Consider the following 23653-nt stretch of genomic DNA (forward strand, 5'->3'; position numbering starts at 1 on the left):
TCAACGAACAATGGTAAAGATAAAAATTAGTAATTCCTTCAAGACAGAGAGCACAGCCTCATGAGGCTAAGCAAGCTGTTATTTTTATAGAAATGCATTGTGGTTGCCTACTGGTTTAGACAAATAATTCATATTTGTATTGAATATAAGTTTTCTTTGAGTGAATGAAAAATATGAAATAGAATTGTGTGGCATTCAGAGTTCTTTTGCAAAGGAGACATAACTAGCCTTTTAATATATCGCTATTATCTTAGCCTGTTGAGTTTTTTTAAAAAAAATTCTGCCTACTCTTAATATGCAACTTCCCCCCCCCCCCCCCGTTTGCTGCATTTTCTTTTTTACAGTGCCACCTTGGGCCTTAATAGCCATAGCCATCGTTGCAATTCTGCTAGTCCTTACCTGCTGCTTCTGTCTGTGTAAGAAATGCTTGTTCAAAAAGAAAAACAAGAAGAAGGGCAAAGAAAAGGGAGGAAAAAATGCGATTAACATGAAAGATGTGAAAGATTTAGGCAAGAACTTGAAAGATCAGGTAAAGTACCTATCTTGTTTTTGACTATTTTGTATTTTAAAAAAATGAAAGCTAAAACAGATTGCAGGAGAGCATAAGAAATTTTAAGATCAGCTGTGGCCTGACAGCAGTGTTATATATTGGAAACTGGCTGGTTGATATAACCTCATAGATTACACTGTATAAGCATATGTAAATTTACTCTGGGGAAAGTTCTGTTGATTTCAATGGGATGTCCTCTGTAGTAAGTGCATACATGTTCTCATTTATCATTTGAGTTTAGGGTGTACACAATACAGTCCAGAATGTTTTCAGAGTTATATCTTAGCTATACCCTGCTCCGCAGCTGGCTTAGCATCTGGAGCAGAATATTAATGAATGTGTAGGAATTAGTTCTTAACTAAAGAAGATTATTCCTCTGCAGCCCAGTCCGATGCATATTTGCTCAGAAGTGAGAGCCATTGATTTAAGTGGGGCTTACGGCCTAGCGAACATGCATTTGGATTACACTGCAAATCTCTGTTTGGTACTCTTTACAGCCTCTTCAGGACTGTTTGCAGTAAAGATGTCAGTGAGTTGTATCTCTTTTTAACAGTCATGGATATGATCAGAATAACTTGCTGTGGAAGGCTGCATGGCCTAGTCATCCCTGACAAGTGATTCTCAAAAGATTCTCATTGTCAAAGAAGCATATTCTGAAAGTTGCCGTTCCTGGTTCAGAAAAAATAATTATAATAGGGTTTAGTTCTGTTTTGGTTGAGTTTGTGGTTTGTGTTTTTTTTTTTTTTACAGATCTGCATGTACTCCAACCATGACAGTTTTACAAGATGCATGTTAAGCTCTTATATATGTATCTGCCAAAAATACTAATAGAGGAAGCAACTCCCAAATTGCAGATCTATTTCAGGAGCAATGCTGAAGTTGTGGAATCTGAATCTTCCCTGCTTTGTATATCCTGGGATATTTCCTTACCACTGATTTAACTTTAGCATACCAATAGACATGGGCCAGAATCCTATTAGTTATTTACCTCAGCACAAGTGTAATGATGTAAATTGCTCAAATCTCCAGTGGTCTTCACAAATCACTGACACATGATGAAGAATGCAAGCTGTAACTCAATTCATGGCTGTGATTTGTACCATTGCACTTTACATTGATGTAAATAACCAATAGGATTCTGGCTAACCAATTAAAGAGTACCACTTTCTGAGCAGGAGACTTAGGCCGTGATCCAAATACATCCATCAAATTGATGATGAATTTTACAGAAGTGTGGATAATATTCAGCAATTGATTTAATGGGTGTATTGCAGTTTGTTCTCGCACTTGGATTTAGGCATTAATCTATTTTTTTTAATCTATTGCAAATGGTATACCTTGCACTGCCTCAAATCTGTTCTAATTTGTGAACATTTCTCTCTTTATATTGAATTTGAATATATACATTATCTGATACATGAAAAAAAATTATAGGAACACCAACATTCCTTTAATACTGCATTTTCTAAAAATGATTAAAACAGCTGCCCACAATTAACCTTCTCAGGTCACTGATAAAGTCTGCCAAGGTAGTCCCTCAAGTAGCTCATTTATGATCTTCCTTATTACAGAAGGCATGCTATTCACAGTGAATGCACTGCAGGGAAGGTTTGCTCAAAAGCGGTAGTAGTCACCTCCAAAATATCTGTAGTTTTCTGTGTCCCTTTATATTTTGGCTATAATCAAGAAAACTAAAGCAATGAAAGCTCTTATTTTTCAATTGGCAAACAGAAGTGGACGGGGTCTGCTAAATCGCTCTCTGCAAATAGAAATGTTCATACAAAGTTGACCAGAGCGTACTGTGCAGGCAAGTTATGGCACTGGGGAGGCAAAATAACTAAGGAACAGAAAATAAAGAGAGAAGAATTAGCCAGCATGATGTATTGAGAGCAGTACAGTGTGGGAGAAAAAGAAAGATTAAAGGTGACAACACAGTTTTAGCTGAGGGCTGACTTTAAACAGTTTCACAATGCTGTTGTACTGACCTGTTTTCAGTAGGGCTTAAATTCCTGGGTTCAGACAGTATCTACAGGAGTAGTGATGCATTTCCCTAGTAAGGGGAAGCTTAAGGCCGTTTTTTTCTGTTGCAGTATATCCAGAAGTCACAGGGCCCAGTTCACAGTATTCTGCAGGTTCCTTTTTATTCCTGCAGAGAATAAAACTACATTGGCAGATATGTGAGCAGTTTATTATTTTATTGGTTAGCTCAGTGGTAGGACTGAGGAGTAAAATCACTTGGATGTCTGAGGAAGGAAATTATGTATCTCAGGATCAGCCTAAGACATTTTACTGCCTGAGACAAAACAGCAGGTCCCCATCCTTCAGCATAAGTTTACAATCTAATCAGGTTATTTTGGCAGCTGTGGAAGAAAATTGCACAGGCAATACTCTCTGGCAGTAAAAATAATAATAAATTAAATCATTTGTTTCTCTCTTGTGACACTGAAGATTAGGTGCCCAAGGCAACTGTGTCTGTCTCTTCTTAGAGGCAGAACCAGCCTGATTCATCTTGTTTCAGATATTAGGGATAGTATAGTCAGTAACAGAGCACATCGATGGCAAGGGGAAAAAGTCCCCAGGGTCGGTCACATGCAGCTTGAAGTAGGGCTGGGAATAACCTCCACGCAAAATTCTGGAGAGCCACTTCTGTTCAGTGTTTTGCAGTTTTAGGACTACTCCAGAGGCCTCCAAAGAGAAAAGATCATTTTTTAAAAAACGTCAAAAGTAGCCTATATAACCCCCCCAAAGGCCCTAGGTGGAACAGTTTTCTGGTCATGGGCCTTGTGGGCATGGGTTTCTCCAAGGCTCTGCCATGACTCCCATGGATAAACAGAAGTCCCAGTCTGGGGTTTTCCTGGTTGATTTTTTAAAAAATGTTATTTTTAAGGCTATTTCTGGGCCTGTTGGGATCTCAGGGCTTGAATTTGATTCCTAGGCCCTCAGACCTCATTCCCCCTTGATATGGATAATAAAAAGCAGGATGGCTTAAAGATGCAGCTCTCTGTCAGGTAGCATTGCATGTGTTTTATATTTTAAAATACTAACTGTTCTACAAAGAAACAAGTTTGCCTTGATTAGTAAAATCTTACTAAAGTAATAGTAAAACTAAATCTTAGGCATGTGTTTTTTATATGTATCAATAACAATCATTCTGATTCCTGCCCCCCTCAGTCTAAACTGGAATCTGCCTATGTCTCTACAATGTGCTAATTATGTATTAAGTGTGCTGTGCCAGTTTAGCCAATGTAGGAACGCAACCCTGGCATGTTCCGGAAGATAAAGGATGGCTACTGCTTCGTGTTTCGTTTTCCCCTCTTTCAGTATTGCCTAACATAATGCACTATTTAGCTGAATTGTATGTTTTCCTGACCTCGGTTATATCAGTCAGTAAAGCAAAGCAGAATTTACAAATCTCACACACTGTATTAAATGAAATATTACCTGGAAGAGGGAAGACAGGTACATGAGATTCTGGCAGTTCCAGATCTTTTGTGACATGTAATTCCTCCATGCTGGCCTAACAGTTTTGTTGCCATGTTTGCATTTCAAAGGATAACTACAAAACTGTCTGAACAGCATTGAATGCATTAGACAAACAATAAGAATCCTTTTTAAAAGAATGATTTAGCAGATACAGTATCTCAGTTCCACCAGCAAAAGGTTTGTCTTCTATAGACCTACTAATTGTGAGTTTTTCCTTCTTAATTACTGAGTTGATTATGGTAACTGAAATTAATTTTTTTCCCGGTACAAATAAAAATAATTTGGAACCTGCTTTTCTGTGAGACATACACAAAAGTCACTTTGTCACTCATGATACTAATGATAACAATCTATCATTTCTTTATAGGACAAATTTTGTGTAGTGTATTTTGTGGATATATTTTGTGAAGTTTGTTCTGTATTATGATGCAATATTTTTCTTGTAATTCTATTAGAAATTATGTGTTCTTCATTATATTTGTTCTGACCTGGATAAATGACCCAAAATTCGTATTAGCATTGTAAATATTTTCAAATACAACAGCACGCTTTAGTATTCATGCAGAATTGAATAGAAGCCTCTTTTCCAATCAATTTACAAGTCTCAAGATTGTTGCTAATTCCTTATTCCTTGCAAGAGATAAGAAAACCTGAGAGGACACAGAAAAATGCTTTCAATTATTTTACACAATAGAGACCATCCCTAATTTGAAGAACCCTTTAAAAACGGTCCATGTAGATAAGCTGTACCATTTGGAATGCAGAATTTACATGGATTTTATAGTATTTGGACTTATCTGACATGTCTGTACCTTTTTTAAAATATATTCACAGAACTGTTTATTTGTTTAAAATATTTTATCCTGCCTTTCTCCTTAAAAGAACCTTCAGTCACAAAAAGGGCATAATTCACCAGTCAGTTCTTACATATAAAACTTCCATAAATTACAGTGAGATGTGTCCACACATACAGTGGGGGCTTGACTTGAGAACTTAATCCGTATTGGAAGGCGGTTCTCAAGTCAAAAAGTTCTCAAGTCAAATCTGCATTTCCCATAGGAATGCATTGAAAACCATTTGATCCGTATCTGCTCTTTTCCGTCCATAGAAACTAATGGGAAGCTGCTATTCCACCTTCGACCACTAGAGGGGGATATTTTGTTTCTTTTTTTCTTAGGTCAAGAAGGGTTCAGGGAAGGCAGGGAAAATACAGTCCAGGCAGTACAGTACCAGGCAGTCCGAAGACAGTCTCCCAATCCACTCTCTAAACGCTGGGAGGAGTGAGGAAGCAGACAGGCACCCTTTTCACTGGCCAACAGTTAACTGAAAGTTCAAATTTTGCACTTTCCCTGCCTCCCACGTGGTTTTTTTTAGTTCTTAACTCAAATCTAAGTACTTAAGTCAAGTCAATATTTTCCTATGAGAGTGGTTCTTAAGTCAAAATGTTCTTAACTCGAGCCGTTCTTAAGTCAAGACCCCACTGTATCTGGTTAAATAATAGCAAGTATTCAGATCAGTCGATTTCAGACAGCACTCTTAGTTAGTTAGCATCTGGCTCATGCATTCCTTCATCTCCTTAGTTTTCAGATACGAGTGGAGGCTTCCACTGATGCTTTAGGACAAATCACAGTTCCATATTACATAGAAAATCAAGGGAAAGTAAGTTAACAAACCAGGACATAAAACCATGTTTGAGTAATTTATTAGACCAACTTTCATGAGAATAAATGAAATCATACTTCCCTTGTTCATATATAACAGAGTTATGGTTTGTTCTAAAGAACTGTTAACCTCCTACTTCTGTGAAAGAAACAGGGGAATTGCACAAGCTTGAGGTTCATAAGAACCCACCCTGACCATCTGTATCATGATTTTGTTGGTTTTCTAACCTAACCTTTTTAGTGTTGTGCCTAAAGAGACATAAATTGATGGCCCCATTATTTAGAAGTGTGTGTCCCAAAATCACATTACTGCCAATTGGTAGATGAGCTATATGGACTCTATATTGTCTACCATGTTTTTTGATAAAGGTAATGGTGTGCCTTTGATTAAATCCCAGAAGGTTTTAACCATTCAAAGTGAGAGGTATTAGATCCTAAATAGAAGGTGTGTTATGTAACAGGTGCTCAGGAAGGCTTGTTTCTCTGTAGTCAGATGGAAAAGCAGGCAACCCTGCAGCTATAATGGATGAATAGAAAATAATTTAGCCCAATTCATGCATTATGACTGAAACCATAAAGGGATAAATGGGTGGTGGGATCATGGTCCCCACTTACCTGGAAATAAACAAAACCTTTCAGAAGAGCCTTAAGCACCTTAGGCTGAACATGCTTTGAATGCTTCCATGACTGGGCTCCCGAATAAGACAAGGATCCCAATCACTGGGATATTGTAAGTCATTTCAGCTGAATGCATGCATGGGCTCTCCTTCAGACCTGCACGCTAATCATTGGGAAGGTCTGAGAGTCCTCTGACTGGAATGGGGATGTGAGGGCAGGGATTTAATTTACAAGCCCCTGCCCATCACCCACTTAGCCTTCCGAACAATTCCAGTTTAACACCTGAATAAGAGTGATTTCAGCAAATATAACTTGTCATGTAGCTGTTCTTGTTATTTTATGTGCTATAAAATTGTCTCTGCCTTTACAGCATGCATAGCAATCCTACAAATTCAACACCTCCAGAAGTTTCTGTTATTAACAGCCCTGCTCAGGTCTTGTAAACTAAAGACTATAGGTTCCTTTATACAGTAGAGTCAGTTCACCTTATGTTTGGCCTTTTTGTTTTCCTACTGCCTGCTATTTTTCCTAGCATTATTGTCATTTCCAGTGATCCTTGTCTCCCAATCATATTTCCAGAGTAGCCTTAGTTCAGTCATTTAGACAAGATGTGGCTCTTTAAATTCTCTCTTCTACACAACAATACCTTCATATAGAATGACACCATAGCATTGGAGTCCTATAAATATTTACTTGCAAGTAAATTCATCTGTGTTCCAGATAAGCAAGCATAGGATCATAGCTTACATAGGATGCATAGTATTGCAGCTAAACCTTCATGCACTTAGGCAGGGGTTTTGCTTTCTGATGGGAGAATTGCCCCCTCAAAATTTATGATAGAATCCTACATATACTTACCCAGAAGTAAGCCCAATTGAGTTCCATGGAACTTACTCCCAGGTAAGTGCAGATAGGATAGCAGCCTTGATTGTATAAAGGGCTTCAGTAGAAAGGGTACGACATATGTAAATGGTCATTTCTCCATGGTTTTACTAATGTTTGTGTGTGGATGTTTTAATTTTTATTTCTTCCTTCTATGTCCTCCTTGTCTATGTTGTGTCTCATGACTATTCTGGATTGTCACTTGCGGTAGGTTTATTTTGCTCTTTGGACACACCTCGTTGAAAAGCTCTGATACATTTTGTCTCCTGACAGTTGTGGCTCCTGGGATTTATACATAGCTTTGACACACATCAGGAGGCTGAACTAAATTGATTTCTTTCTTTTGCAGGATTAAAGGTTTGGGGTTTACTTCCCTTTCATTTTATCCATAACAAACATATATTAAGCCTGGAGGTATTAGAAAGCTCAAATTTTGATACGCATAGAAAATAATGCACTGCTTTGGGGTTTCCTCTTGCTTTCATATCAAAGTCAGCTAAGCAGCTAAAGAAAAAGACAAGGATTCCTATTAGCTTTTTAAAAAAATCACAATCTCCTTCAGATACTGTCTGTTCTGTATCTCATGACCTTTGCACTTTTAGCTGCTCTTGCACCCCCAGCTTGTGCTGAACTAATATTAGAAATTACATTGGTATGACTCAGACAGTACGGTATTTGGTCCATTATTTCTGTAGTATCTTCCTATCACGACTTTTGCAGCTGTAGTTTATCAGTCCACAGCAATCCTTCTGTCGCTCCTATAATCTTCTGCTGCTATTTTTTTAAAGAAGAGTAACAGGGGCGCATTTAGCTCTAGAGGCATCTAATAGGTTCTGATTTAATGACTCTGAATTTAATGTTTTGCTACAGCAAATTCATTGCTTAAGCTCAGCCTTTGGGAAAAGAGTTGACTTAATCATATCAGGGATGAACACTGGCACTGAAAAATTATCAAAAATGTAGCCTCATTTCATGAAGAATCATTGCAGCCGTGGTCTCTGTCTTTTATTAAGTCACAATTTGTTAGAGGAGAGGGAGATGTAATGTTATATCCATTTACATTATGTCAGGCTAAAATTTTCTGACTTGCTGAACTTCTTGATTAGATCTGGGCATAGGTACTTGCTGCTGTTTACGCTTCACTTTTGGCCCCTCTTACCTGCCAAAAGGAAAGGTGTTTGCTCTCTGCCTGGCTGTTTCATAAATGCCTGTGGTACAAGTGTAATAGCAACACAGTTCTATCATGGTGATGTGAAAGTTGTTCCCTGTTTGTTTTTTGGTGCAAGAAAACTTAGACCAGAGATATATAAGGTTATCTCAATGTATCATAATACCTCTTCTTGGGTGCACACCTTACATGGAGAAAGGGCTTGAATGTGTCATTGAAGCTGAGAGCAATGCCGTCAGGAAGCCTGGACCTCTAGCATGGGTCACCCAAAGCAGAGTGGTCACAGCTGAGACATAAGACTTAGATGCATCCACCCTTTTCAAGGCAGTTCCGAATCATGCCAAAAAAAAACTTTAACCCTAGCACAGTGCCAAAAAGGAGTGGGTTACTTATCCCTGTTGAGTCTTAGCTTTTTGCCAGAATGTCAATCAATCAAAAAAAATTGTTATTTAATTAATAAATAATAAAGTCAGGAAAGGGGATGATATCCTATAGGATGAGATTCCAGTGTTAGGGCACCATCACACAGAAACCTCTGCCTTATGCATGATGCATCTGCTATGATATACTGTAGGGCCTATACATATTTGTGTGTGTATGTGTGTTTTTGTTCACATCATCGATACTGATAATTTTCAATTTCTTACATTCAACACCATGTGTTGACCTATACTAGCAGTTCTTTAATCTCATCACATCTAATCATAACATGTTATTCAGTACTTGTAATCCATGATGTAGCTCTGGAAGCATTTTCCTGTAACGGATGTAACATTTAAAAAGTTTTATTTGAAACTATGAATAAATGAATAATCCGTTCTACTTCATAAGCTACAGACACAATCATGGAAGCCAGCAATCTAACTTGTGAAGTAATAAACAATTTGGTGAGATCACATTTTTAAAGCTGACAATATTAAATAATCAATTTTTTTCCTGTATGTAATTTATTAAGAAAGTGGGGCCTGCATAATATAAGCCTCTTAATCCTATTATCTAGGAAACCATCCTGAGCTGCAGTCTCATTTATTTTTTATAGGAATAGGATAATATATACACCTTTGCCTGAGTTGCTATCAGTGCCAATTGACAAATGCATACATTTTGGAAGTTTGAAACTGATCATCTAAAAAGGATATACATTTGTCCAGGGAGCCAGTTTTGAAATTAAATTTAGAAAGAAATGAATCACCTTGCCCCTTTATTCGCCTGCACTGAAATTTATTTTTATATTGAGCAAACAAGTGGTATCTTCTATATTATTGTAATATCACACAATTTAGGAACCAATTTCTTTTCCCAGTCCCCCTTTTTTTTAAAAAAATCCTTGAATGAAAAGGTATGTAATGGAACATATTTAAACTTTATTCCAAATAAAAAGTTTCCCTTGAAACTATAGTCCCATTGCTTTTGTTCAAAGCAGCATGACAGCCAAGTCTTTTATGGGTTTACCAGAAACACAAGTCCAGTGGTATTTATATTCGCGAAGGCTTTCACGGCTGGGATTTAATGGTTGTTCTGGGTTTTTCGGGCTCTTTGGCCGTGTTCTGAAGGTTGTTCTTCCTGACGTTTCGCCAGTCTCTGTGGCCGGCATCTTCAGAGGACCTCTGAAGATGCCGGCCACAGAGACTGGTGAAACGTCAGGAAGAACAACCTTCAGAACACGGCCAAAGAGCCCGAAAAACCCAGAACAACCAATGGTATTTACTCCTATGCAAGTATGTTTGGGGTTATACTCTTAATTGAGTCTGAGCCATGGCCCGTGATTTTACTTGTGAGGAAGTCACTTGAGAGTAGAAATGCTAGACATGCTCTGTCAATGATTAAAATAGGAAATCGTATCCAGTACAAATTTGAGCTTTCTAATGCTGTGGAAATTAATGTTTCTAGGATGTTGTTTATTCTTTCCTTTAAAAAAAAAAAAGCTCCATTGGTAACAGCTGTCTGAGCCTTTTGAAAATGACTGCTGTTTTATCTAAGAGTCAAATTTGCAAGCATTATTCATCTAGAATGGCACTAAAATATCTTATGTGTCTTTAAATCAATTTGGTTCAGCCTGGCTTTAAACTGAGAAGAACTGAAAAGAAAAAGAGAATGAGAAGGGTGTTGTTTTCTGCAAACGTGCATTTGCTAATAACATACCAATATATTTGCTTCCATATTCATCAGAAGTGAAAACAAAACATTAAAAATGTTTGGCATCTCATTTTCTGAAGAAGTCGCATACAACAACTGGATTTAAAATAGCAGTAATCCTGCAGAAACACTTTGCTTTGGTGCAAATATAATTCACAGCATGCACAACTGTTTTAAATTGAATGACTGCAATCTTGCCTATTTAATAGCATGTTTTTCCACACTTGTCCCTGGACAAGATAATTTGATTCAATCGGATTTTTAAAATAAGTATGAAGTTGACATTCTCTGTGTGTTTCAGGCTTTGAAACAATTGTTGCTTGCAATACCCCAAGAGGTGCCTTTTCCTTCTTTCATTGCTTCCTTGCTGCTTGCTGATTATGATATTTCTCTTGTGCAACCCAAATATTTTAAATATATATGTCAACAACATATATGAATTTGTGCCATCATGCTTGCTTTTACTGGCTTCACTATAGGATTGAGCACGAGTACCTGCTTTTTCAGGCCTTTGTTTGAAAGGCAGTTATAGTCATTATTCTTGTTTTTGCCCCGATTCTTTGCAGGCACTTAAGGATGATGATGCTGAAACTGGATTGACTGATGGAGAAGAGAAGGAAGAAGTTAAAGAAGAAGAGAAATTAGGAAAAATCCAGTATTCTTTGGATTATGACTTTCAAAATAATCAGGTGTGAAACAAGTATGATCAGAGAAGATTCTTTGAGTGACAGTATTATTTGTATACATGTATTTATATGCATATTTGCAAGCAAATGCACAGACACACACATTCAGTTTGATCTTTTGAAACTAGTTCTGTCAGTGACTATGGCTAATTAAAAACTTGCATTTTTAAATAAAAACTGCAGAAATGTTACAGAAAGTTCATTAGGCTTTAAAAACTTACCTTCTAATTTGAAGAGTTCTGAAAAACATCACACCCCACTATGAAAGTTACATTATTTCATGTGGAATTGTAAGAAGGAGCCAAAATTATAAGAGAGGATCTAAACCTATAAATTCTATAAAGTTTGCAAGCCCTGGAAAGACACTCATTACGTAACAATAAACTCTAGATTGCTTTGTGAGTAATGTTTTTTGGAAGGAAGTGGGACAAGAAATTGTGCTTGTTAATATGTTATGTGTAGCATAGACAAAATTGAGAGCTCAAAAACAATAGTGTATGTATGTAAGAGAGAGAAAAAGGGAATGTCAAGCAGCATTTCAGTTTTTTCTGAGCCACAGACTGCATATGACATATCAGTACCAGAGTCAAGAGCCTGTGTTGATGAGCCCTGCTTATGTTATGGTAACAATTAGTCACAAATGTTTAGATATGCTGGTGACTCCTAAATCATTGGCATTTAGGGTCCAGGCATCATTTCCCATGAGCTGCAAATATTTAATATCAGAAGGGTAGTCATGCTAGTCCAGTGATATTGTATGTGTATGTAGTCAAACACAGGATAAGACTAGGGATGAGGTTTGTGAAATAGTACTAAAAACTAGACCAGGTTCCCATTATTATGCAGTGGTCTAAACAAAAATTCAGAGTGTCAAACAAACCGTCAAGAAAGAGTGTGATCTACTCTTCACTAATAATTGTAAATGGTTAATATATTATTTTTCCATTTATAACACACCTCCATTTTCTAATCCCAAAATTAAGAAAACTTAGCTTTGAGAATTCCGCCTCTGAGCTCAGAATGTCGGACTTTTTGTTGAATCTTGAGCCTACAGGCTCCACCTCCAAGGAGGTGTGTTCCAATTGGTTTGTTCAGGATCAGCTGACACCAGTTCCATAAGGCTCCTGGCTGAAGGAACCTGTTTATAGAGGCAAGGCATGTGCTGTCTTTTTTTCCCCTGTCCTCAGCTATCTCAGCTTACTTCTGTGTAAAAGACAACCTTCAATTTTTAGGGTAATGATTTTAGGAAAAAGTAGCATCTTATAGACATAAAATTACAGTAGTGTGCCGTATACTTTAAGTTTGCAATCCTGTACTCAGTTTCCCAAGAGTATGTCTTATGAACTCAGCGGCCCTTACTATACAGACGTGCATAGGATTTCAGTGTAAAAAAAAACATTATGTGGAGAGGTGGCCACTTTTTGGTTTCTCTTTAGCTGCATTCTGATTTGTCACGACTGCATCTGATTTCTAACACAGCTGACTCATGCTGCTGTTAGCCTTTGTAGCTTTTGACTTAAGATGACTAATTTAAAACCAGTGGTGACTGAATAAACATCAGAGAGGTACCCAATCAGATCTTGTACTGTCTTAAGAACTCCCTAAGAGATGCTACCTACATATTCTCAGACTTTCATCTTAAACAATAAGATTGTACTCCATATTGTACAAATCTTTTGAACTCCTACTTCTGTCCTACTTTGAAAGAACATATAAAAGAATGCTCAAGCCGAAGGTCAAAAGGTGCCCCCCTCCAGTTCCAAAAGCAAAGACATGTTTGAAAGTGTTCTGGTTTTTAGGCATAGTGGACCTCTTTATACCATGAGGATATCTTGAAATCAGAGGGGAGCATTTAAATCTTCAAAAGCAGAGAATATTAAGGGGCAGAGGAGAAAAAAGGAGTAAATCTTTTGTGGGAAATAGACTCAGCCTTCCTCAGAAGATGAACAAAAATGGCCATGGATTTTATTGGGGGGGGGGGGAGTGCTGTGCTGCCTTAGCAACTTTATTTTCTTAAATGCTTTCTTTTGCTGTTAAATCTTTGGTCATCTATGTTTAATTAATTAAAGTGCTACATAGCATTTATTTTTTATTCATATCTTTCTACCATAGCTCAGATGTTCTGTCTCCCTACTGAGTTTTTAAAATTCCCTTCGGGTGGATAAGGCAGCACAATTGCATTCCTGTTTTGTTAGCTAAAAGTCACAGACAGGGAAAAACAGGGCCAGGGCTGAGGCTGGTGTGGGTAGAAACACATGGGGTGACCCAAGATGGTTTGCTCCATGAAACGAACAGCAAATCATGGTCTCCACTCTGCCTCAGGTCGGGGAATGTACTACCTAAATGCTGTTAAGTTGTTTTTGGCATATGAGACAGGTAATCCAGAAAGCACCTTTAAGCATCCCAGTTATTAAAAATAATAACGTAACAAATTAAGCAGTGAACATTGGCTTGCCCTTTCATACCACCCAAACCAAAAGAAATGGCAAATTGCCACTTAGTTGGTTTTGGAAGTTGTTCATCAGAGATCCTGGTCGGCACTCTTAATTTGTTGTCCTTAAGCATCTCCAAACACATTAGCTCCTTTGGAGAACATTTTTCACACCTTGAGACTTTGTTGCTCCTTCAGATTGGGTTTCATGATGCACAAAATATTCTGTTTAAGGAAACCCCTCTCTGTTTCCTGAATCAGGCCTAGGCGTGATAGCCCTGACAGCATAGTGGCCCTGCTATTCATCCAACATGAAACTGTCACCTGATGAATGTGTCCTATCAGTGCAGAGAAAATCGCAGCCAATCACAATTAGCTATACCAAAATTTTCAACCAATCTACTTCATTTTGATGGAAGAATTTCATCTGAAACTAATTTCAAAGGAGAATAAATTATTGTGAATGAAAAAACTGGCTGGGTTACACAGGGTGTACTATTCCATTTTGATATCACCCAGCAAGATTCATGGCCCAGTGGACGTGAACACAGCCATGGAGAGTGATGAAACTGCAGGGGGGAACAAGCTCATTGGTACGAAAGATTATCACAGTAGAAAACAGGATATCGTGATTGACCCTACATTCAGCCTCCTGCCACTATACCTATGTTCTGCTTACTTCTGCTTACTTCTTCCCTTTTACATTACTAATGTTCTGCTAGCATAATTGTCCTGCTAGTTATAATGTAGCACTAGGTTCAAGATGCTGTTACAGTAATATCAGTGGTATCTCAGAGACAAAGTACAGTACATGATTCACATGCAAAAGTTTCTAAATGGAATCTCTAGCATCCCCATGTAGGTCTGGGAATGATTCTGGTTTAGATATTTAATTGTACAGTAGGACCATGTTATCTGTGGGGGATTGATTCTAAACGTGCCCCTTCTGCAAATGCAGAAAAGCATGTATATAGAGATGCTATATATAGCATAGCCTCTGGTTCCCTCTAGTGGCCAGGTCTGGTTGGAAACATGCATTTCGGAGGGGGGTATTTAATATTTTCCAGCAGCAGATAAGTAAAACTATGGATACTGATCCTGTGGATACAGTGGTCCTACTATATATAAATATAGTGTTGTTGTAAGGAGATCCTTAACTGTAGGAAGTGTCGGATTGTCATAGCATAAGGCTCCTCATCTCCTTTATTTTGCTTTGTTATGTGATTGGGCTTCGGAAGCCAAACACACTTTTGTTACATAGTGGATCTGATTTCTGGGACACAAAGGTCTGTCTGGATAAAGTGTCCAAAACCCTAAGATAATGATGAGTTCTATAAAAATATATATTTTATAAAGTTAATGATCAGCTCTAATGATGAGTTGTTACGTTTGGTCTTGAAACCCTCAAAATAGTTGCTGGTAACTGTAAGGCCAGCCTTCCACTATTGTCCATTATCTGTTAGATGCAGCTTTCATCAGCCCCAGCCAGCATGCCTGAGGATGATAGAATTAGGGTACTCCCATAGAAGTACATCATAGGGGTTCCACAATACCGAGCTACTGGATCGATTCCTGACTCGGTGGTTTCTTATTTATTTATTTGTTTGTTTATTTATTTATTTATTTGATTTATGTCCCGCCTATCTAGTCGGTTAAGACCACTCTAGGCGGCTTACATTTGTTCCCAGTCTACAATGATCAACTCATTGTTGCACTCGGGTTTCCTATGTGAAAAATAAAAGTGACTGAATGTCAGGAATGAATGCCTTTCCCAGTACTTAGCCAGCTGAGAGATATTTGCCCATTCAGCCCATTTTGGTAGGAATGAAAGTGAGCCTTTCCTACACTTAAAAGGACCAATCAGAAGCAGTCTTACTCTTTATCTGGGCTGGCCAGCTTCTGCCAGTCCTGACTTCCCTTAGAATTATTCTAAGTGGTTAAGAGAGGCGCTCTTGTAAAAAGCTAAAAATGCTTAGTGGACACAAATGCCACATTATTCATTCATTTAAATTAAGCCTAGAAAGCCCCATAATGAAAACGGCTCCCAGGATAACACTTGCTTAACCACAAAATTAATTTTCATTTCAGGTTGTCAAAGCAGTAGGTCTGCTTTTCAAACCAAACTGAACTGAACAGAAACAAATAGCTGTCTAGACAAATACACAGCTGAGAAATCTACTTTCACTTGTTTCTTCTGTTGCAAATCTGCTTTGTTCATGTACTCACTGTATGGAGGCACTGTCCTGTATTCTAACCACAGGAACATAGCTGGGAGAAGTTTGGTCATACCCCTAATTGAAAGAAAGGTCAATAAAACAAATATTGTATGAAAAACCCATGACAATCAATTACTCCATAATCACCTTTTATTATTTCTAGTGACATCAATCATCATTACTTATGCCATTACAAAACTATTGTGTATGAAATCCTATTACATTTTATGCTGGGATGACACTGTATGAGTAAATCTCAGACACAAACTTCCATTAGTTAAGAAGAAGCAAATGTACACATTTGCTGTTCTATACCAAGTCTCATGACTTGACAAACAGCAGGAAATGCCTACATTGACATCTCCTCTCAGTTTGCCACTGCTTATAGGCTGATTTAGTGATGCTAGCAAGTATAGCTAGCAGAATTTCGGCCATTGTTATACTGAGTTGTTCATGTTGTTCAAATTATGTACATGTCTGTGTTTCGTATTCAGCACATGCAAGCCTGATTGATCTGAAGTATCTGGACAATACTAGAAAACTTCAACTTGGGCCTTCTTTCTAGCTCCATTCCTAAGGTTTTTTTTAAAAGAGCACATCTCGAAATGGGAGATGAAACGCATCCAAATTCAATGAAGTTATTCTTCATGTTGATACTCTTGGCCAACAACCATGGCTGTTTACGGATCCCTGTTGAGCATACCTGTGGCTAAATCAACAGAAACGAGTAATAGTTTCACTGAAAAGTGGTAGAAAAGTTGTATTTGTTACTGTGCAATATGTGAAAGTTGCAATTTTTTTACCTTTCTGTAATTGTGAAGCAGAATTGGATAGTGGAGAAGTGAGAGGAAAATGTGATTCCAACTGCTCTTCTTAGCTTTAAATGCTAGTGGGAGAAAATTCTGGAGAGGAATTTTCTGAGAGAATATTAATTCATGGTCTCTCTTGATACAGCTATCTAGCTCTCTTTTGCACAGAAAACTATTATTATGAATGACAAGACATGTCTAAGATATACTTAGTAAAACTGCTGAAGTGACTGCTTGAGTGCATAATTTTAGTACTCATTTAGTTAGAATTATATAACCATATGCAAATACCTTCCAAAAAAGAATATTGTAGATTTAAGGAGCATTATAGTGACAACATAAAAGAAAATATAAAAATCCATATATAGCTGTAAACAACAGCTTAAAGTCCATCCTGTCTGTTTAAAAAGGACTGAAATCTTTATCTGCTATAATTAGGGCTGGTGTTTTTTCTGGAACCTTGCATCATTTTCAATCCACTTTTTCACATGTCTCCAGCTTTTAATAAAATGGACTCAAATAATATGTGTGTGTGTGTGTGTGTGTGTATAACTACGTTTTTATTTACATATGTTTTTATATGAACTGCTAAATGGCTCAGTGAGTTAGGCATCTGGCTGCAGAGCAAGATTGGGAGTTTGATTCCTCACTGGACCTCCTTAATGGGCTCGACTCAATGATCCTTAAGATCCCTTCCAGCTTTGCAGTTGTAAGATTTTTTGAAGATTATGATATATGCATAGAAATATTGAGAAATAACAATGTTTGCAAACTCTTTAAATGACTGGTGATTATTCCTGTCTTTTCTATCCCTTTTTCCTTCCTTCCTTCCTTAGCTTCTGGTAGGGATTATTCAAGCTGCCGAACTGCCTGCTTTGGATATGGGTGGTACGTCTGATCCCTACGTGAAGGTTTTTCTGCTTCCTGATAAGAAGAAGAAATATGAAACAAAAGTTCACAGGAAGACGCTTAATCCTGTCTTCAATGAGCAGTTTACATTCAAGGTATTATATCTGATAATTATGTGGTATCCTTTTTGTTAACTATCTACACTAAAGGTTAATATCATGTTCAGATGCACAATTGCATTGTCTTTGTTAATTGGTGACCCATAGCACAATGAATTTTTCAGTTGGAGATATTTCAGAGGGAAAAAATGTGTTAAAGGATAAAGGTTACCAGTAAAATAATTCAACAAACGCTATTTTTTGCATCCATTATGAATCTCACCTTTACTCTGTTGAAAGCTGTTGCACAAGGCACTGTGGATTTCATGTAAAGTCATTCCTGTTTGCTAAGGAGGTATGGACTATTCTAGTGCAGGGCACACACTCTTTACTGACTTCTTCTCTGGATGTTTATATATATCAGTCTTGAATAAGATGGAATGGCGGTGAGTCTCATTCACTTGTTACAGCTGTTAAGGAGATCTTAGTTGTTTCCAAGAACTTAGTATGCCAAACTTTCTTTTTCTGTCCCACTTAAACAAATGCATGATTAGGCATATAATAAAGCATATATTCTAAGCGTTTCATAAACACAATTTATCTGTAATTATGATAGCCCATGTACCATGTTTCCCTGAAAATAAGACAGGGTCTTATGTTAAATTTTGCTCCAAAAAAACACCTTTTTTCATGTATGACAATCTACATTTATTCAAATACAGTCATGTCATCTTCTTCTGGTTGCTGCACAATGGTGGAGGGCGGGCTTTCACTTAAGTGGGGCTTATTTTTGAAGTGAGGCTTATTTTACAAGCATCCTGAAAAATCGTACTAGAACTTATTTTCAGGTTAGGTCTTATTTTTGGGGAAACAGGGTATTATTCCCTATAATGCAGAGAAAGGGATGGCGTCTGGAGGTGTCTCTCCAAGGTTACCTAGAGAAGCAAGATTTGAACCAGGGATTTCCTCATTTATGACTCCAGGTCTTGTACATTTACACTAATCCTTGAAGGAGATAATGAGAGCTCTTCTATGCATGTTCAGCTTTGAACTAGATATTTTAGGTGCAGGCCATTTAAATTGCTGGGGAAACAACCAAGTTGCATAAATATTTGAAAGCAAAGCATAATGTTTACAAAAAATATGAATCTACCCATTTAGTTGGAAAGGACCCTCTTTTCTTTTTCTCTCTCTTTTTAGAGCTCTGTACTTTAATAAAAAAAAGGGAAGAGCAGAAACAAGGCATCCTGAGTTTTTTGGAGGGTGGGAAAAGATGGGAACTGCAGAAGGAGGCCGGTGCTTCCTTTTCCACAATCCTTTCCTCTGCAACCCTAAAGCAGAGTTTGACCTCCTTTAGATGTTTTTAGACTGCACCTCCTATGATTCTTTATAGTTGGGTTTGCTGGTTACAGATGATGGGAGTTGCAATCATTCCAGCAAGATCAGGTGGGCTACACATTCTCCATCACTGTCCTGAAGTGATTTGTGAGTCATTATGGGGCAAGCAAATCAAAGATATGCATTAGAGTGTCCTGTTATGTTGTTTCAAATTTTAAGACACAGAGTTCACCTCCTCCACATTCAGAGCCCAATTTTCAGCAATATAACAGCAGTATAGCCAAATATGCTTTGGAGTTTTTTTGTCTGAGATGTTCACTGCACTTCAGTCGCTACAGGCCTTTCCCTCTATATACTTAGTCTTATAATGACAGCTCCACTTTGAAAGCAGGGACAATAAGTGATTCCGGCTATATAATCCCTCAACAAGAAAGATATCCCTAGAGGCCCTGCCACTACTGCAGACATAAGCTGTTTTCTCTTGAAGATGTTCGTAAAAATAATCTTTTATTTTCATGTAGGGAGGGGGAAGGAGAAGCTCTTTACTGAGTTTTTCCTTTATTTAGAATGTAGCAGAGCAATACATGTTAACTTTCAGCTGCATTGTACAGAAAAGGAAAGACACAGCTCCAGTGTCTAAAACTGACAGATTATGCTTTTTTAAAAAAAAAAGTACACCTACTCATTGCTGCATAATGACCAAAGTCCTTCACGTTATGGTGCTTTTTATACCAAACTAATTTAAATTAATGGAAAATATGAAGATTGTTGATGGATTGTATCTAGTGAGGAGACATGCCCATCCATGCAGATGTTGTGATGACTGCAAAGAGCCAATTTCTTTTATTTCAACCAAAAAACTGTATAAAACATTATGGGCTATAACAATTTGCAGAGAAACTGAGCATCCCTGTGCTTATGAAGGCTCTGTAGAGCTTTGGATCATACCCACAGATCTTGAAAATTCAGATTTTATGATGCAGAAGCAGCCATTAATATTTGTCAGTTAACATTTCCTGGTTAATGGGTTCTGGGGAAGATGGGTGCACTGTGAAACATATCCAATAGTATTCCTCCACCAACCAGTTTTCACTGTGTTCATAATGTAATGGACATTCAGTGTCCCTCTTTAGTCTTCTGTATAGCTCAGTGGTTTAGATACAGTCAGAGGTTAGATGTTCGATTCGCCACTGTGCCTCTTGAGAGTACAGAGAGCCTGTGTGGCCTTGGGCAACCTGTTCAGTCCCAGGGCATACACACCCCCAACATAGAAGGGAATAGTGAAGTATTTCTGAGTATTCTCTGCCTGAAAAACCCTGAAGAGGATCACCATAAATCAGAATTGCCTTTATGGATGATGATGATGATGATGATGATGATGATGATGATGATGATGATGATGATGATGATGATGATGATGATTCGTGAATGTATTGATCGTCCGATAGTCCTATTTGGCCACATACATCTCTATCTCCTAAGCAGTTTGAGGCAAACAAGAATTCCTTTCCTTCTCATTTTCTTAAAGAGATTCCTTTTAATGCTCCATGAATATCAACTCTCAGAAGAATGTATTTCTTTTAATTAGTGCATTCTGATCTTCCATATTAAAAGTTGAAATATTAAAAGGAATTTCACCCCTGGGTTCAGATCTTGACTGGAATGCCTCAAGAATATGAATCTTTTTCCATCATTAGCAACTGAAAGAATTCAGAATAAAGTGTTCACTCTGGAGAGAACCTCCAAATAGTTATTTCTTGAATGTCCCTTGAGGCTTAAGATCTTTGTGTCTGCACTCTCTGTGATTTCTGGGCTTCTGCCATAGGTTGTCAAATTGAAAACGCAGCCCAAGACTCCTGTTCCTATCAAGTTAATTATACACTTTGTGTGGAACTCATGCAAGAGCTTCATTAGCATCCTGCTGAGTCACTCAAGGTGAGGGCAGATGACTGTGCAGCTAAAAACACACTTTCGCTGCAATCAGATGCTACGGTTCGGTTATCATGATAATTTCGTGGCCCTATCAGCTGGCTCTGCTATTGCCAAACCTGGTTAAACATGTATTACTGTTGCTATTGGCAGTAACAGTTATCTATTTGAATTTGCAGCTATACATAAAAATCAGCATATGAATGTTTGAATGCAAAACATGCCCCTTTGTTGTTGATGCAATTCCTTAAGGGTTCCCCCTAGTAACAAAACATATTGTGACTTGGTGCACAGTGAGAAGTAGAAGTGTCAACTTCTTAATCATTGCCAGTTCAGTTTATGCTGTTGATTCATACCAGGATAAATATAAGGAGCTGATCAGTAATTCTATCGTGGCATTAAATGTGAAAGTTAAGGTGCAGTTTGATTTTATTCATACTCTTTTAACCATAATCCATTTTAAACAATACAGTTCACGAACACAGAACCAGCACAAGCAGGTTAAGCACATAGTCCAAGTAGAGGAAACATGACACTTCCAAATTTCTGGGTGCGTTGTCTCCATGCCGTAGATTGCTTATCAATGCAAAACATTTTCCAGCAACCCTTTAAATAGAAACAAAGGTGAAACATCATGCAGAACCAGTGAAAGGCAGACTGAAATGCCTGTTTCACTTAATCGTAATTTACACCCTTTGAGAAACTTAATAATGACGAGCAAAATTTGGATAAGTATCTGGAATGGCTCATGTTTAGGAAAGAGAACAGGAGTGTATTGAAAGAATCCAACCCACATCCAAAATAATTTTGAAGTAAGTTTTTCCCCTGCCCACCCCCCATCAACGAGCCAACTACAAAAGTGATGCATTAGCTGCATCACCTCCTCTGCATATTAAAAATATGACTAAGTACTGTCCTGCTGACCTAAAGCATCTGTCCTTAACACATTAGAACAGGTGGAAATCTGGCCTGGTGCTGCCAAAATCTGTAGCAATATATTATGTCATAGGATGGCCTGCAGCATCTACAAGGTCAAAAGTAGAATCCCGTTTTTAAAAATGCCACTATAAAGCCAGCTTTAACTACAATCTTATATTAATTTTTAAGGGAGTGAATGCAATTGAATTTAGTTGGACTGACTTCTGAGTAGACATGCAAACAATTTTGGTATAAGAACTACCTAGCCCCTAATCATTCTGTGTCAGACACAGAAAGCCCATTCTGTGCTTTTCCATCAGTCTCTAGGCTACCTTTTTTGAGAAAGTGACAGAATGATTTATGGAGAGAAACATACTGCAATATTGAAAGCTCATGTATCTGTGGGGCAAATAATTGGTCTTTAGTTTCATGATGGAGTCTAACTTAGCACACAGGTCAAAAGCTGCAGAATGATGAGTGAGCTACCACATTGTTCTATAAAATGCTCCATTTTGGTTTTAGAAGGAAGTACATCAAATGGATCTCCAAGAAAATGTGCCTCATATTTTCTTTCTGAGTTCAATTTAATGGAAATGACAGCTGATAAAACAAAGAAATTGATTTGCATTGTTGGAAAACTATATTTATTGTCTAGACTATAGGTTATCATTTTTCCATACCCTCACCCTGTCTCTCTCTCTCTTTCTCTGCCCCCCCCCCAAAACAGGTTCCATATTCTGAACTTGGAGGAAAAACCTTAGTGATGGCAGTATATGACTTTGATCGTTTCTCCAAACATGATATAATTGGAGAGTACAAGGTGCCAATGAACACTGTGGATTTTGGTCATGTAACTGAGGAGTGGCGGGATTTGCAAAGTGCTGAAAAAGAAGAGGTAGGAAACATACATCTATTCATACATCTATTTGCAGCATTCTTCAATCTTGAAACAATCTCCTTTTAAAGTGGGCCAAAATGTGTTGTGTCAAGGAGACCTACAAAGAAACCTACAAGATATTTTTGCTTAAAAGAGTATTATCTGAGTAGAATATTTTGAAAGTATTTATGAATACAAAGGCTTCTTGGCTTTTTGGCTAAGATCAAGTGGGTGTATTTATGAAATTTTGTATTATCTGAGATTAAATCTAAAGGGATATACAATTTCGTGAACATTTTCCCTTTCACCCCCATAAACATTTTTCTTATAAATTTTCAAAATATACCATGGGAAGAGCATTATTTTAACCTGAAATTCATGTAGGTTTCCTTGCTTCATCTGCTTTCATGACTGAAGTTTGATTTTATATTTAATGGAAACATCAATAACTTTATTTTTCCACACAACTGGAAAAAATTGTAAAAAATGTGCTGTCATTTCTCCTAACTCCATCCCTCCCCTTCTCTTCTACACTCAGTGTTAGAAATATTGCTTCTGGAGAGAAAGTGTGCTTTGGAAGCACTAATGATGTTCTGTGTGGTTTTGATTGCTTTGAAGGGAACTTTAGTTTTGGTTGTTTTGGAGGAAAATCCACTACAAATCCACTGCAAATAATAATTCTGTTTTGGCTACACAGTAAACAGGACTTGAAGTAGAACAAGGACTTGGCTTCTCTGTTATGTTTCAAAAAGTTCCTTGCTTCAGAATATAACTTTGAATAATTACAGCGCATGCATTTCATGATAAATGAAGTAAGCCTTCAATTATTTTTGTTCATCTTTCTGATTATGTTTTAGACCTATTCAGGTGAGAAGCCAATGAATGTGGGAAATTGCCCTGTTTATATTACCTAGAAAATTAAACAATGTCTATTTCTCTTTTATAATTATCTTGAAAATGTACAAGATTTGGAGTAAATTTGCATTTTTATTTCTTCCATCAAA

The 23653-nt window shown here is 37.5% G+C and overlaps 1 protein-coding gene and 1 long non-coding RNA gene across 14 annotated transcripts in view; one reads left to right on the forward strand and one right to left on the reverse strand.

Moving 5' to 3' along the window:
* The window catches only part of SYT1 (synaptotagmin 1), a 375109-nt gene that overhangs the window by 274786 nt on the left and 76670 nt on the right, over nucleotides 1-23653 (forward strand). For 7 of the 13 annotated variants that reach the window (XM_020804087.3, XM_078376948.1, XM_073000336.2 and 4 more), the window contains 4 exons: nucleotides 345-529; nucleotides 11065-11187; nucleotides 17477-17644; nucleotides 22500-22667. In XM_020804087.3, the coding sequence (XP_020659746.3) occupies nucleotides 345-529; nucleotides 11065-11187; nucleotides 17477-17644; nucleotides 22500-22667 (644 nt within the window). The remainder of the gene's footprint in view (nucleotides 1-344; nucleotides 530-11064; nucleotides 11188-17476; nucleotides 17645-22499; nucleotides 22668-23653) is intronic. The other 6 variants (XM_078376951.1, XM_073000338.2, XM_078376953.1 and 3 more) reach the window with 1 other exon arrangement.
* Nucleotides 3430-23653, reverse strand: part of LOC110084614 (uncharacterized) — a 91264-nt gene continuing 71040 nt past the window's right edge. The window contains exon 3 of the long non-coding RNA XR_013537099.1: nucleotides 3430-21460. This is a non-coding gene — a long non-coding RNA (uncharacterized LOC110084614). The remainder of the gene's footprint in view (nucleotides 21461-23653) is intronic.

The sequence above is a fragment of the Pogona vitticeps genome, chromosome 5 (assembly GCF_051106095.1).
Source record: "Pogona vitticeps strain Pit_001003342236 chromosome 5, PviZW2.1, whole genome shotgun sequence".
NCBI classification, from domain to species: Eukaryota; Metazoa; Chordata; class Lepidosauria; order Squamata; family Agamidae; genus Pogona; species Pogona vitticeps.